The following is a 16,592-nucleotide window of genomic DNA, read 5'->3' as shown; positions in this document are numbered from 1 at the left end:
TTCCCCCACCATTACAGCAGGGTGTTAACACGGGCACATGGCCGGATGAGTGGTGTTCAAGGTTGGTACATTCACCCTTCTCAGAACCGGGATCTCCAGAGTGGGCTCGAAAGGGGTCTGTCGGTTGACTGGGATAAACGCTATACACCGAGTAACTAGACTCGAGGGATTGAGGTTTCACTTGCTCAGGCGACGCGTGTGACACGATTAATGCATGAAAACATAGGGTTATTTCTCATAAATTATGATATAAGACAGCGAATAATACTAGTACCTACCTATATAGTCATTTAACGTAGTGATTTCCTTCTCAAAGACAAACCTCCGCCGAGGTTGGTTTTCCAAGTTCTAACCCTATTCTATCAAAATTTTCTCAAAAATGGCTAAATGGTACCACAATAGTCTAGAAGTTGAGGGGTTCAGGATGATGCCAGTAGTCAATATGTGCGAAGAATAGACTTTGCAGGATCGTGACTTACTTCAAGATGACCAGCGATATTGCGTGTTCTCATTGGTGCAGGCTGAAGAGAGTTGTGTGTTGAAACAACCCCGGACGGAAAGATGTGGGGGCTGACAAAGACAAATCGGGTCGCAGCAGAATTGAATTGCGTTGCGAAGCATGCCTCTTACATGTTCGCCTCCGCATCAGCAAGCTGCACCACCAATAATACAACGTTTACAGGCGCCAGTTGTGTGTTTGCCTGCCATTGCAGGGCGCAGGGACGATTCGCCCGTCTTCCCCTCGTTTAAATCGATTCAAGGTGCTCTGCTTCCTGTAGCCTAGTTACACTTAGATTGCAGCAACATCTCAAAGCCTAAGCAGCGCCGGCCAAGTACACATTTTGGAGGCTGCTGATGTTCCTCTGTTCAGATTTCTTATGTGAAACTCCGCCTATCAATCTTGTGTTGAAACGATACTGAAGCTCACAAAGCCCTCCCAGCTGTTTTCGCTACGCTGGCGAATGACGCAGACGCCGTCAAGACCACAAAATACTAAACTAGGAGGTCTTCCAGTAATAGTTCTTGGACAAAGGAGTCGACAGCACTAGCTTCATGACAATCAGATCGACGCAAAAACATCGATAAGGTCACGGGTTTCGATTTGATTACTGATGCGTTTAGTTAGAAACAGACATAAAGCCCCATCATATAGGTAGGGCGCAGGAGTATTGGAAAGACTACCATCCTCAATGGTTGCGGGTTCTTGTTGGGGAAAGCCTTCACAAAGCACCTCACTGCTTCCGTCCTGAAGACAACTGAAACCTCTTGTGGGTCTATATCACACATTATTTGGGGAGATACCTCAGAGCGCAATCCCATAGTGAGAAATATTTGTATCTGAGCACTGATTTGTTGCAGTCTGATATGGCAGCAAGTACTCAAGATATCAGAGAAACCCGGGCCACCTTGAATTCGTTTTGTCCCAGAAGACTTCGATCCTGATACAAAGACGCCGGGAATGAAGCGCGAGATGGGCCAACTCCCTGTTTTTTTGTTTTGGCGGGATGGCAATAGAGTAAAACACCTTCGTCTCAATGGCCATGCTTCGTAATACTTAAGCAGGAGGTCTTGTTTCATCGACTCAACATCTTGAGAAAATTTTCAAGGCTCTCACACTTTGAGAAAACTGCTGTATGATGACTAATATTTTCAGAGCAAAGAAGATAAAAGAGAACTTCTATTAGCTCATTAGGCTAGCAGTGGCCAGTCATGGGTTCTCGGTTCTTGACATGGACTATGACAAGACTCTTGTCAATACTTAGACCAATATAACGGGCTTTATAAATAGGCATGAACGTTTTGATCATGGAAAAGGAGGTTCCATTTTCCTTGATGGGAAACTAGTTTTTTCCCCCACTAATGGAAACGCCTAGCACGCCGTTGCAACAACTCTTGTGGCCTTACGACCCAGAGCTTGAGAGCACATCCGGGCAAGGACGCCAGTAACATCCTCCAACTGTGTTACAGCGGCGCGGGCCTCATGCCGTAGACAGATCTCCCGCCGCCATGGCCGCTCCAGGATATTTATACATAAGAGATCAGGAAGGTATCACATCTAAATGAGGAACCGAAGGGATGGGGTGTTCTTCTCTGTGAACTACAAGTGCGGTACGATTTCAATGCTAGGGCATCGTGGAAGGCACGCGGACCTATGAAGACGCAAGTGAGGCAACGAATCTATGGTTTAGATGCCCGAAGGATGTTATTCTTATCGTTCTACAAGAAGTTTGACAGATGTAAGCATACACACGAGAACCATGTCTTGAATGGTAGAGAACTAAAAAGTCTGATGGCGGGTATTGCAACGGCTAGTAGCCTGAACAGTGATGCCGCCGGTGCCAAAGCGCTTGCCGGTCACTCTTCATCATCCATGGCCTTGTCTTCATCGTCGGACCCCTCATCTTGTTCAATCTCTTCCGTCTGAGGTACCGTCAGTAACAGGATCTCCATTCTTGAGAGCCAATGGGGGCATCATACGCTACGTCCGCCATCTGTGTTCTGAAGCTCCAACATCCCATACACCACATTAGGGAGCACAAAGTGCTTGGGCGCCGTGATGATACCAAACTCGACCAAGCCGTCGAAACAGTTGCCCCACCAGCTGCGGCCGAAAAAGCCGACGATGCGCTCATCGGCTTGCGGTTCTGTTGCGGCACGCTTGGTTAGCTAGTCGTCAAGGCGTGAGCTGGAAGAAATGTTATATCACTTACCCAGAGACAAGGTTTCAGGGTCGTCACCACCTCCGGATAACGCACCACCGGATTCACCGTTGCTCAAGTGAATCTTCATTCCCCGCAGAACATCATCCTCCCTCGACACCTCAATCTTGACAATCTCCTGGCCCTTTGGAATGCGGACCTCTTCAGAGGCGTGCCCGCCGAAGTGATGCTCATGACCACCCCATTTCGAAACCCTTGGGCCGCAGTTGATGCGCATACCGTCATGGAAGTGAACGTACGCGCCATCGAGGATGCACCCAGTCCTGACGTCAACGCTCGACGCATGCACGACGGTGCCGTCCTCCTTACGCCGTGTAAGAAGCGTCGCCCAGGTCCAGAACTTTTCTCCGTCATCGTCGTCTGATTCCTCGAGATCTTTGCTCATCACGGAGCGCTTCTGCAATAGGACGTCGGAGCCCGGGACGTGGATGTACGTAGCCGAAGTGAATAGACGCCATGCGTCGCGGACCGTCTTGGTCTTGCCGTTCATACCAACGACGGAAATCTTGAGACCCTCTTCCCTAGAGAAACGGTCCTCGAGATCTTTGAGGCTGTAGTAGGCCTTGTCAGACGGGGTGGCCACGGAGGGTTGCGGCTCAGCCTCCTCGTTGAAGTCGATGCGCGCAACGCCTGCGGCGCAAGAAATCTCAAGACCAGCGTCGTCAGCTCCGATGTTGACCGGGGAAACAGCCGGGGCGCTTGAACGGGCGGCGATTGACAGTCTGGCGTCACCAGGGAGCCAGAAGTGGTCGAGTGATCTGAAGGACAGGGCGTCTCGCAGGTCCCATCTAGCGTCGTTCTCCGTGTCATCGTCCACGACAGAGAGGCCCTCCTGCTGGTTACTCTGAGAATACGCCGTCTTGGCAAGAAAATTGCGCGGCCAGTGTCGAGAGTAGCCACGGGACATGATACCAGTTGTGTGCGGCGCACCAAAGGCGTGGCCGACTTCGTGAAGGAACGCGCCTTGGCCGACGGAGCAGGCTTCCCAGAAAGTTCCGCATTCGCCGTTGTCGTTTCCAACACTGGCCCCTGGTGCCCGGACGTCAAGCAGGCAATCAGTGACCTCCTCTAGGAAGCGTGGCCAGGAGTACGCCAAGTGACTACCCATCATGCCGAGGGAGACGCCAGTGGAGTTATGGCAGCCCAAAGCCGCGTGGCCCAGGATGAGTTTCTTGCTGACCGAAAAGTGCGAGTCGAGGATCATGCCAGCAACAACGGGATGGGACGAAGAGTCGAACGGCAACCCATGTGCCGCGAGAGAGTCCAGGAAGTAGTCAAAGAGTTTGTCCCTCGACCTGGCCGACTCATTCTGCTGTGCGACATCGGCATCACGGATCTGCGCGGTCGTCATGTCGGATCTGATGACATGAACCTTCGCAGACGCGCGCATTGCCCCACTCTCGAAGAGGGCGGCCTCGTGAAGGCCGTTGAGAAACTCGCGGCTCGTTGTGTCAGCGGTCCATTCCTCCTCCAGCCTGAACGAGCGACGGCCGAGCCCCTTCATCCGCATGTCCTCGGCAGTGAGGGCTTGCCACATGTAAGCCGACATGCGAAGTTTGGCGATGGCGGCGTCAAGGGATGAGTGTGCCGAGGAGACGCGGCCGTGCTTCGCGGGCGGACAGTCTATGAGTAGGGGTGAGTCCTTCGCGACCATGATGGCAAGATGGAGAGGCGGCGATTGAGTGAGCGGGATGTAAGTCAAGTTGAGCTCGCGGACAACCTTGCATGTGCCGGAGAAGCGGGTTATCGTCAGAGTGTTCCGTCCGGGGGAAAGCATGGCAATGATCTTGACTCTGTTGTCTGCGATAGGCCAGGACTGAGTTGGGAACGTTACGCTGGTGCCATCGTGAGTGTCCACAGTTGCGAAGACATCAGCAGATTCACCGTCCATGGTGTAAGTTCCCTTCACTATAATGCAGCGCTATGGGGAAGGGAATAGATCAGTAGACTGCGGGCAACGGCCTGGGAAAGTTCGGGTGTACCTGGTGTACAGTCTCGCCGTCTTCGAAATTTTCAATCTTGAGAGACATGCTGGACTTTTTTTGCTCAACTGGAGGCATCTGAGTAATTGAGTGTTGTTCCGGGCTTTCGGTTTTGTCGTAGCGAATGTACATGTTCTGAGTAACTTTGGTGAGATCAAGAGGTGACTTATTGACAACGGTGATTACTCGAAGGACGATACGAGGACTGAAATCTCAAGTGCACAATGTGGTAAGAAGAAGAAGCAAGATCATGATTATCGAGGACATCTCCTCATATTTATGTCCAGAATCCAGGCTTATATTTCGGCCTTTGTGTGTGAGAGATGATGCTCTTGTCGATGTAGGGTCCGTTTAGGCAGTCTTAGCTCTGATTGGCCCACCATGCCGCACGAGCCGGGCCTGCCTAAACCACACCGGCCCCGTACCCCACCTTTTTCGGCTCGCTTGGTTCCCATGGAATGAGGTTTAGGCAGCACAGCGGTCGAGACCTCGTAAACAGGCCGATGGTTATATCAAAGGATGACCAGGTAGGTGGTTTCTGTTGGTAACATGGAGACTCAATACGTAGTTAACGGTAACTACCCAAGGTAGATAGGCATCTCTTGATTCATAATGTCTTGTTCTCAACCCTTGCAATTGTGAGATTGCAGGAATTGAAGGTTATTGTAAATCTTGTACGGATGATGCATCTTCCAGTGCCTGGGCTGCAGTTCTTGGATGAAAGGTCAAATAGACACGGGTAGCCACTTCACGATCTGGCGACGTCTGACGATATTTCGGTCATGTGTCGATGAATGCATAAGCTGATATCATCGAAAGCAAGTACTCATTGTGTGGCTATCTACGAAACTCCCATGTGAAGCAGTCGGGTATCTTCGTCCATCGCATGCTAAATCGAAAGCCACTTTTACCATAGAACCAGTCGCGAAGGCAGGAATCCGCACGCCAACGCTCAAAGTACAACTGGTGACCAAATTCGCCCATGCTTTTCCTCCCCCATGAGGATTCCCAGTGACCGAAATACGACTGTTCAACGACAAATCTAATTAAATGATTCCCTCTTGGCAGCCATTTTGTCGCCTCCGCTAAGTTGGGCAGCCAGAAGGTTGCCCAAGCCAGCTTCATCGTCATCGCCAAAAGGATTATCCATGTTGTCGGAGGTGCCCATAGCCCGAGGGCCGTCCGTGGAGTCGGAACGGGCGAACCACTGGTCCGTCTTCTCCAGGATGGGACACATCTCAGCCCGAAGCAAACGCTCGGCCCGAGAGAGGCTGGTGTGCTTGACGTTGTTATCGATGCCCACAAGGACGGCCAGGTAGTCTCGCGCAAGCAGGTTGTAGATGTCCTGGACTTGCTGGGCCATCTCGTCCTCGACTCGCTTGCACAACGCTCGAAGTTGCTCCTTGACGCTGTCGGTGGAGTGACGCAACATGGTGTGGCGTGAGTCCTCAACGTGGTTGACCATGTGACTCTTCATGCGCGCGTAGGAACCAGGACCTGTGCCGTTAGGTGTCAGTGGGTGCCAAGATAAACGGGTGCTAGGAACAGAACTTACCGTTTTCCGCGACGCAAATATCGTACGCTGGTTGCATGTCCTCCTGGATGACAGGATGAAACCCACGACTGGCTTCACGTTGTAGTTCTTGGACGACGGTGTGAAGCATCGCGGGGATCTCCTTCAAGCGAGTTGTATGCGTTCGCAGCTGGTTGCTCAGCATGTTGACACCAGCGTAATTACTGCCGCGCTCCTGTGATTGGGAGGTAGCACTCCGATGAAAGTTTTCCAGCAGCAATCGAGCACTCATGGCGAAACTTTCAAGAGCTTGTGGAAGGCGACGCTGGAAAGCCCGCTCCCACCCAGTAGCGAGTTGCCGGGAGATGGGTTCAAACAGCTCCGCGTTGAAGTCGCGAGGACCAGAGGCGCCAGTGTACACACCAGCCCGACGGCAAGTTGCCTTATAAGTGGCCCAGAACATACCGCCGTCGTTGCGATGTGCTCCCCAGCCCGACGCCGTGGGGACAGCAGCATTTGACGCACCTGGGATTGTCTGGTCGAAGACATCATAGATGCTCTCGGACAGTGCATTCTCCACGGCAGCGACACACTCGTCGACCGCCTTGGCAAAGTCCTGATGACAAGTCAGTGAACACCCGACATTCCGATATAGCTACGAGCAAACCTTTTCCAGGGTAGATAACTGAGCCCTTAGGTTCGTCTCTTCATGCCAGCGATCTCGGTCGTTCCAATGAAACCGAGACCCGTCATTTGCAGCCCACATTTTCATTGAGTTAAGGAGCTGCCTCAAGTCGTTGAGAAAACGACGGCAATGAGCAGCCCGACCGCCCTCGGTGAGCTTCTTCGCATGCTGCTGAAGCTGGGGGATCTCAGTTTCAGCAACATCACGGAAGCCGTCGTTGTTAAAGTCGTCCTTTTGCAGTCTGCCTCGCATGTTCTGGTAAGCACGACTACTGACACAGAACACCGGAAGATTTCGGGCAACTTCGTCGTAGTTACGGATGTCCTTGTCGGGATCGAATGTCTGTTCGTCTTCCTCAATGGCAGCTTCTTGGTCCAGCCTGCAACAATCAACAACTGCAGTCCGTAGGACTTAAATGGACGCAACTTACTCTTTGATGCCCATGGCAAAGTCACGTTGAATCGCACCCTTCGAATATCCGTTTCGACCCTGAATGCAAACAGACTTGACCTTGCCTAGCAAGTGCTCCTCCTCCGACTGAACCTTCTTTATCTCCTGTCGAATGTCTGAAAGCTTTGCATCTACCTCCTTGCGGTTCTGGCGGATCTCCTTCCTCAGATTCTTGAGGTCAGTCAACTTCTCCTGGATCTTATCCTCGGTTAACGGCTGTCGATTCTCGCTGTCGGGGTTGTTTTCCTTATCACTGTCCGAGTTGAGATCCGAATCGTCCGAGCTCTCGTCAGATTCAGACGATCTGCAGTGCTTGCGACTCTTGAACGTGGAGGATCCGCGCTTGCGTTTCTTGCTCTTTTCGGAAGGAGCAAAAACGGTCTCGCCCTCTGTAAACTTGGCCGCGAGTTCGTCCCACTTGTCCCAGTCGCTGTCAGCCTGCTCAAGACAGTCAATGAGATCTGACTTCTCGTCCCTAGCGTTGCTGAGCGCCTTCTTAAGGCCTTGAAGCTTGCATCGAAAGGCTTCGATCTTGGCCCAGGATTCGGATATTTCGGAGTCAATGCCAAGACTCTCAGCAGCCTCAGTCACTGAGATGTCATCTGTCTTGGAGCAGATAAATGTGACAGCGGAATAAATACCGTCGTACTTGAGCTGGCGCTTGAAAGAGTCGCCGAGAAGGGACTTGGCCGTCTTATCGTCGACTGCACGGTTGATGGGAGCGACGATCCAAAGACCGGTGCAGGTCTTCATGTGGTTTTGGGCAACAGCGGCTCGAGCAGCATTGGAATCTTGAACACCAGGCAGATCAACGACGACGGCACCAGTGCAGAGAGCATTGGCTTTGGTGTAGATGCGGACCACTTTGATCAGCGGCCAGAACTCCATGGGTACATCCTTCTTGGTGTGCGGATTCTTCTCCTTGCTGTCGACATAGCGCTGCATGCTAGCATATAGGTCCTTGGCCGTAGTCGCTTTGAGCGTCTTGACAGTGCCAAGAACGCGGGCAACTGCAGGCTCATTGGCCAATCGCTCAGGGCTGCTCTCGGCAATCATCTCCCTTGTCTTGGAAGGGTAGACAGACCTAATCTTGGCGTATGCAATGCCTGCCTCACTGTCTTCATTTGTGCACTCTCGTGAGATTTTGCCACCGTCGTCGAGAAGATCCGTGAAGAGAGTCTGAAGCTCCTTGTGCCACTCCTCAAGTGAGATGAACTCGATTTCGGAGCAGTACAGCTCCTCGGGGTCCTGGGAGTAGTTGTAGGAAATCTCAGTCGGAGAAGCAGTACAAGCTCGCAGACAATTGGTCGGAAGAAGTCGCTCTTCGTCGAGCAAGGCGTTGATGACAGAGCTTTTGCCGGCTCCGGTGTTGCCAACGACGCCGACAATAGTCTTGGGTGGCCGAGAACGGGCCTGAATGTGATTGATGGCTTTCAGCCACGTCAAGCTTTCGGTCTCTGGAAGAGAGGCCGTGAGACCGAGTGGGACCTTGAGGCTTTCAAGAAGCTCCATGCCAATCTTGACGCCTTCCTCTAGGACCTCGGACGATGTCTCTTTGGTCCACTGCTCGAGAAGGTCTGGCTCATGTTCCTGAGGCCTCGTCTCCTCAGGTTCTTGGGCCGAGGCGGGCACTGAGTCCGACGCCGAGGTCGAAGCATCGCGAGCTGGAACACTGGAGTCCATGGCGGCATGGAATTCCTCTTGCTTGATCTCTTGCTTGACCGAAGCAGAAGTTGGCTCAGCCTTGATTGGACGGAGCGGCGTGTCGGCTGGAAGAGTGGTCGCCGACGACGGAGCTGTGATGCAAGGAGAAGCAGCAGATCCTCGAACAGAATGCTGCAGCATGGTGTCGGGTGTCATGGGCAAGCTGTTCAGGTTGCCCTCCAAGTGCTCAGCCTTGATGCCCTCCATCTTAATTGGGGGCATCTTGAGACTGGGGGCCGAGGACGTGAGATGTAATAAGACGAGATGTGACTAAGCCGAGTAGGGCGACACTAGAGCTGCGATCTAGAAAAACGATGAATCGTGAATCCAGATTGCGGCTGACGTAGAATCCATCGGCAACGAAGCCGATTTCGATCGTGATGAGCCACGTCCGTTGGCTAGCTTCTCTTGGTATGGCGGGACGGAAAAAGCTTGGCCGAAGTCGCGACTTATAACGACAAGGTTGCAGCAACTGGGAGCTTGAAGGGACGGAACGGCAGAAACGGGTGGCTAACAAGAAAATTTTGGGACGGGTTCAAGATCCTAGTCGGTAAAAACCCATAAGCAGCCAGAAGGCGTCGATGAAATGGATGGATAGTTTGGTAATGTTGAAGGCGATTCCTTGTGAGACGCGCTGGGAAGCAATTACTTTTCGCGACTGGGGCGGGGCAAGAACACCACGAGCATCGCGCTGGACAAGGAAGCTGGGGGTACGTATCCCTGTAGTGTGCATCCCTGCAACCTCTTGCAGGAAGGAGCTTCCCCCCCTTTCTTCCTTCCTTCCCCAAGGGCACTTGGCAGTGGCCAGTCACGTGCCCTCGTTGAGCTGACCCACCGACTGACCGCTTTGATTGGACAACGGCCGAGGATGACTATCTCGACATTTGAGGCGGTGGACGGCGCGCGAGATGTCAATGGCAATTAATTATAAGGTGGCTTCTTCTGGACTTGGGTACTGTGAATGCAAGTCTCCTATATCTACTGATGGTGTTACCCATCTATATATTCGGAACAAAAAGACGGATGTCGGCTTCATCATCAACGTCTTTATCTTACGGCTGACCTCTCAACCCGCTGCTATTTTGGGGGGGAAAATGAAGTGTGATCAGGTGCTTACTTTGGAGAGTTGAAAGCACTTTGATAGTGAATCGCAAGTTTTCGGATGGTCATTGCGGTATGCGTATAGGTATTTGGCTTTGCTGGCAGCTTGGAAATGCTTCTACCGGATTTTGACATAGTCATCAGTAGTCCTGTACAAATCGACACGTCAAAAAGCACAAACCCAAGATACTGGTTCACGTTGACTGTCAATCCTGGCGTTTCTAACTCTCAGTTTCAAAAGCTAGTAGCAGGATAGATATCAAAATTACGGATATAACAAATGCAATTCAAGCTTCTCCTCTGCCAAGAAACCCGCAAAGCGCGCGTCCCACATGGACAGCCATACAGGCAAGGAGTCAGGACGCAACAGCTTCCCTGTCTTGCCCCTCAGATGGTCTGGATAGTTTTTTCAGCGGAAGGTAGAACTATGTTCAGGCCTTTCATCATCAAGCCCCATACTTTGAGCACGAACTTGGGGCGTGATCGATGACTGCGGTAAGAACTGAAATGTGCAATAAGAATTTCAAATGTGCAATAACACTAGCCACAAGTACCCTCTGAACTCAAATTGTGTTACACTAGGCCTAAAACAGGAGGGTATATTATAATTATAGTTCTAGATTATAGAACCTTATATTATTATATATTTGTTATATACTTTAGTAAAAAGAGACTTTATATAGTATAAATTATTAGTTATTTTTTATTTTTTTATATAAATTTTTATTATATTTAAAACTTATATTAATATTATTATAATTATTATTATACTTTAAAAATTACTTTTTTATTACTTATTACTATAATTAATTATTATAAATAATTTATTATAAAATTTAATTATTTTATTATAATAGTTATATTTAATATTATTATAATAAAATATTAAGCTAATAAAAATAAAAATAAAAAAAAATTAATAATAATAATAATATTATAATTATATATTAAATATATTAAAAGCTTTTTTTTAGTTTAAACTATTATTTTTTATACTTTTTTTATTTTAATAAATAGTAATTTTAAGTATTATTAAAATAACTTATAAATAATATACTTTTATAGTTATTTTAAAACCTTTTTATTAAATAAAAAATATTTATTTATTTATTTATTTTATTTTATAGTAATAATTTTAGTTAATAAGCTATTATTTACTTTTTTTATATTAATTAATTAACTATATCTTTAATTTAAAATAAAGTTTTATTATACCTTATAAAGCTTTATAAAGTATATATTATTTTTTATAAAAAAGCTAAAGTCTTAAAAGAAATTAAAGGTAATAAAAAACTAAGTAAATATTTTATTAGTTATATTAAAGTAATTAATAGTATATTTATTAGTATATATATTTTTATTACTACTTAAAAGAAATAGTATAATTAAAAAAAAATAATTTCTTAAAATATTTTTACTATTATTTATTTTAATAATAGCTTTTTATTTATATTTATTAAAACTAAAAGGTTAATTTATAATATTAGTTTAATTAATTTTATAAATATTAAAAAGTTTAAAGTCTTTAAAGGCTAGTATTTCTTAGAGGATATAAGGTTTAATGCTTAAAATAATATTATTATTTTTTATTTAAAAACCTATTACTATTTATAAAATTTTAAAGATATAAATAAATAGTAAGAATAACAGGGGGTTATTTATAAATAGTTACAAGGAAAAGTAGAGAAGAATAAAGGTAGATAGAAAAGGTATATATATATATTAACTGTTAAGGTATTATTATACCTTGTTGTTGTTATAAAACTGTCTAAGTAAAGGGAATATCTCTTAGTTATATAGAAAGTCCTTTAGATACATATAGTATCTAAGTGTATATCTAAGCGTATATTTAAGTGCTAAGAGGTACTTATAGTTTCTTATATATGTATATATATACCTATATATGCCTATAGATAAGTATAAGCGCTAGTATATGTAATGCTTAGAAGTATATGCGTTTATATGCAGTAGACTATATTAGTTTGTAGTAGTTTGTATTAGTATAGTTATATATAGTAATATATACTTTTATAGGTTATTTTTCAAGAAGAATCTAGAAAAAATAACTATATATTTATAGGACTTTTAGTTATAAAGTTATAAAGAGATTTATATATAAGAATTATAAGAATTTTACTTCTTAATTCTTAGTTAAACTACTAGAAATAGCTTAAAAGTTATATAATCTTTAGTATAGTTATCTTTAAATAATTATTAAGTAAATATTTAGTTATTTAAAACAAAAGTAAAAAATAATTACCTCTTTAGTTTTAAAGTATAGTTTAAATATATAAGTATAAATTATTTATATAGTAATAGGCTTATATAACTTTTTATTTTATTATACTAAAAATAAGGGGTATAATAGTAATATAAAAAACTAGCTTAATATAAATAAAGTTAATAAAAAAGCTAATAGGTAGTATTTAGGTTAAAGTATAAGATAAATTTATAAAAAAATAATTAAAGTAATATAAAAATAGTAGTAAGTATAAAAAAAATAAGAATTATTATAACTAATTACTATAATTTATATTTCTTCTTTTTAGATATTTTTTACTATTTCTTTAATAAAATTAAAGTTATAAGCTTATATAGCTTTATAAGTTATACTAAAAACCTTTTTTTAAGAGGTTAGGTATACCTTAATAGGTAACTAAAGCTAAAGATAAAGTAGTAAAACCTCTTATAAAGGCTTAAAAGCCTTTATTATTAAGTAATTAAATCTTATAGTTACTTCTAAGTTAAGAGTAATTTTATCTTATATTTTTATAGGACTAGAAAAAATCTTCTCTTAAGAGAATAAAGTAAAAGAGCTTTAAACTTATATTTATATTAATAATTTATAGTAATTAGTTATAGTAATTAGTTTACTTTTTTAATTAACTACTTAATAGTTAGCTTAAAGTTCTAAGTTAAGTAATAATATTAAATAGTATAAAGGAAACTTTTACTTTATTAACTTATAATAAGGTAATATTAAAGAGTAAATTGCTTAAAAAATGATTAATTAGTAAAGTCTATTAGTTATAAAATTTTAATTTTATTTATTTCTTTTTTTAGTAAAAACAAGAGATAATTTTTAAGAGCTTATAATCTTTAGAAGTAAAGACCTTTTAATACTTAGTTAGGACTAACTAAAGAAAAGATTTCTCTTTTATAAAGATATTTGTAGTAGTTAGTAGACTTTAACTAGGCTAAAAAAAGCCTACTTTAAAAGTAACTTTAAAGTAAATAAAAGGTTAAACCTTTAGGTAATAGACCTTAGTAAAAAGCTAGTTAAGAGCTATATACTAGTAGTTAGTTATATAGTAGTACTTTTAGTAAATAAAATCCTAGTTTTATTAGTAATTTATAGTAATTTTTTATAATAATTACTTATTTTTTTACGTTTAGTAATAAATACTTATATCTTTTACTAAATATTAATACTTTTAATAAAAAAAGAATTAACTTTAAAGTTATAGTAATCTTTAAGATTAGTTAGCTTTTTTTTTATTTATTTTTCTAAGCTAAAAAAAAGAATTTCTTTTTAGTTATTATTATTATTATTATTTTAAATAACTTAATTATTATTATTAACTTAAATAAAGGCTTAGCTCTTAGAAGAGGCCTAATAAAGACTAAGTTATATAATAATAATTCTTAGATAATTACTTTTTATTTACTTATTTTTAAGGTTAAAAATAAGTATAAAATAGATAAAAAAAAAATATTTATGCTATAATAATAACGTTATTAATTACCTTAGCCTTTATATTAGCCTTAACTAAAGTTATATTATTAATATATAACTAGGACTTTTTAAGAGTAGTTAGCTTATAATTTTTTTAAGTAATAAAGGACTTTTTAGCCCTTTTAAGCTCTTTTATTTCCTTTATTATTTCTTTAACATACTTATAAGCTTTTTTAGTATATATATTCTTAGAGTAGCTATTATTAGCTTTTTACTTTATACTAATACTAGAGCTTAATAGGTAACCTAAAGAAATATTAGTTAAGTTACTATAATTAATTACTATAAACAAATAAATATAAATAGACCTTATAAAAGCTAAAAAAAAAATATCCTTAATAATAAATAAAAAACTAAATAAAAGTTAAAATACTTTTAGAATAAATAAAATAATTAGTTTTTTACCTTTAAATTAATTTTTTTTTAAAGTTATTATTATTATTATTAAAAAAAAAAAAGTAAAGTTAAAAAAAAAGAAAAAGTAAAAATAGGTTAAAAATAATAAGTAAAATAACTATAAATTACTTTATTTTTTATACTTTTTTTAACTATTAATTATATTTACTTTACTTATATTTTTTTATTTATTTTCTTTTTTTGTTTTAATTTTTTTTTTTTTTTAATAATAATAATAATAATAATAATAACTTCTATAAGTTATTTCTTTTTTTATTTTATTTTTTTTAAAAATTATTAACTATTTAAATTTATTATAATACTAATAGCCTAAGCTTTTTATAAGTACCTTTTAAAAAAAGATATTAAAAAGCCTTTTATAAAAAAGAATAATACTAAAAAGTCCTTTACTACTAAAGCCTTAGTAAAAAAACTTTTAGTTAAAAAAGCTACTAAAAAAACGCTTAAGAAAGTTATAGTTATTCTTTTAAAGAAAAGATACTAGAAGGCTAATAATAAGTATTTATTTAATTACTATAAGTAATTACTATAATATTAATTTACTCTTAGCTATTACTTTTTATAAAATCTATAAGTATTAGAAGTTAATTAACCTTTTAATAGTAAAAGTACCCTTTTAACGTTTTTATAAAGAAATTATATATAATATTTCTTAATAAAATAACTTTTACTTTTAGAAAATAGCTATTCTTATACTTTAAGAAACTATTAAGACTTATTTTATAGTTATATTTAAAGGTATATAATTACTATAATTAATTACTATAATAACTAACTTATATTTTTTTAGTTATTTAGTTAGCTATTATTTATACTAAAAGAGTTACTATTATAAAAAAAAATATAGACTATATTAAGTTTATTCTTTTTACTATAAAGCTAATAGGTAAAGACTAGTATTATTATTAATTTCCTTTAAAGTCTTTTTAGTCTCTTAGATAAGAGCTATCTAGTTCTAGTTCTAGTTTAAGTAAAAGAAAAAGAAAAACTAGCCTAACTATTATATAAAAGCTTATACTTAAATAGTACTGGAAAGGGGCAGGGTTTCGCGTTTTTGTTTTTCCTTTTATCAGCCTGCAGACACAATCACAGGCCTGATCAGACGTGACTAAGCAGGACCCTTCCAAGTACAAAAGGGGACTCTAGTCAGATACTATCACGAGGGCATCGGCATGGGATCACCAAGCGGACAGACAAGCTTGACATCTTTAGACAAGCACTTAGACAGACACGGACGAATTCATCACTTTGATATCTAAATAAGACGTGTAATAAGTGACTATTACTTTGTTTCCTTAGGCCTGACTAGACCTCTAAGGTCTAGGAGGGTATCCTCCTCCTCCAGAGATCACGACACACACATGCGTACCACTTAGCAACAAGGGCAAATCCGAACAGACAGCAAGACGTGAAGGATACACTTTTCTGGTTTGCTCATGGCCCTGATCAGGCCAAGGAGGACCTGAAAAGAGTAGTATCTCACGGTCTAGGCGTTGGGGTAGTCACTTGGGGTAATCGGTCACTCCAGGTGCACTCGTGACGATACTGGGACCTTGGTGTTTGGTGTGGTTTGTGTGTCAACTGCCCACTTGCTGGCTTCCTTTATCCCACGCAGTTTCAATGGTGCCTCGTGGCGGAATCGAACCGCCGATCTTCTCATTGATTTATTTCGATTACGCGACAAATCCGATATCAGTACCTCGAAAATAGCTTCAACCAACAGAACATATCATCGAAAAGATATGAAGGAAACGATATCCTCGACCTGATCAGACTCAGTCCTAGACGTGGGAGTGAGCCTGACCCTGAGAAACCGCAATGGACAAGACCCAAGAAAAGCGGGACTCTTTGAAAAAGCAAAGAAACGAACGACCAGCCATAACGACACAATACGGCCAGACAAACCTTCTGCGTGGGCGATCCTTTTGTGGGCAAGCACTGAGCAAGCCCAATCGGAGAAAGGAGCCCGCAAGACGTGAGAGGAAGAAGAAAAACGATAAGATAAGAATGATACCTTCTGCTGGGACCAGTGAGCTAAGCTCTCTCAGCGTAGGTTACGGAATGATTACGACCACGAACCAAGCCCAGAACTTCTCGAGAGCTTGTTACCATGCAAGCCTCGGTCTGATCAGGTTCGACATTGCGCTATTAACAGAGACTAAACGTCTCAGCGTTGATGGATTGGCAGCAATGGAAATTCAACGTTCCTTTAGGATTAGCCTGGACTTGACGAGCACCCCCTTTAGAAACTCAATCAAGGACGCAATAAACCAATGCCTTATAA

General features: G+C 41.6%; 2 protein-coding genes across 2 annotated transcripts; both read right to left on the bottom strand.

Annotated features, from left to right (window-relative positions):
- Positions 1-2,355: 2,355 nt before the first annotated feature.
- Positions 2,356-4,611, bottom strand: ColSpa_04537 (putative zinc metalloproteinase; the record flags this gene model as incomplete). Its single annotated transcript, XM_049270749.1, has 3 exons — positions 2,356-2,421; positions 2,479-2,645; positions 2,712-4,611. 3 exons carry the CDS (start codon positions 4,609-4,611, stop codon positions 2,356-2,358), a joined length of 2,133 nt encoding a protein of 710 aa, XP_049126706.1.
- Positions 4,612-5,744: 1,133 nt separating this feature from the next.
- On the bottom strand, positions 5,745-9,276 carry ColSpa_04536 (nuclear GTPase SLIP-GC; the record flags this gene model as incomplete). Its single annotated transcript, XM_049270748.1, has 4 exons — positions 5,745-6,199; positions 6,258-6,831; positions 6,883-7,279; positions 7,331-9,276. 4 exons carry the CDS (start codon positions 9,274-9,276, stop codon positions 5,745-5,747), a joined length of 3,372 nt encoding a protein of 1,123 aa, XP_049126705.1.
- Between the last annotated feature and the right edge of the window lie 7,316 nt (positions 9,277-16,592).

This window comes from Colletotrichum spaethianum, assembly GCF_022836535.1.
Source record: "Colletotrichum spaethianum MAFF 239500 DNA, contig09, whole genome shotgun sequence".
NCBI classification, from domain to species: domain Eukaryota; kingdom Fungi; phylum Ascomycota; class Sordariomycetes; order Glomerellales; family Glomerellaceae; genus Colletotrichum; species Colletotrichum spaethianum.
Note: the sequence above shows the minus strand (reverse complement) of the source record. Positions and strands in the feature narration are given on the sequence as shown.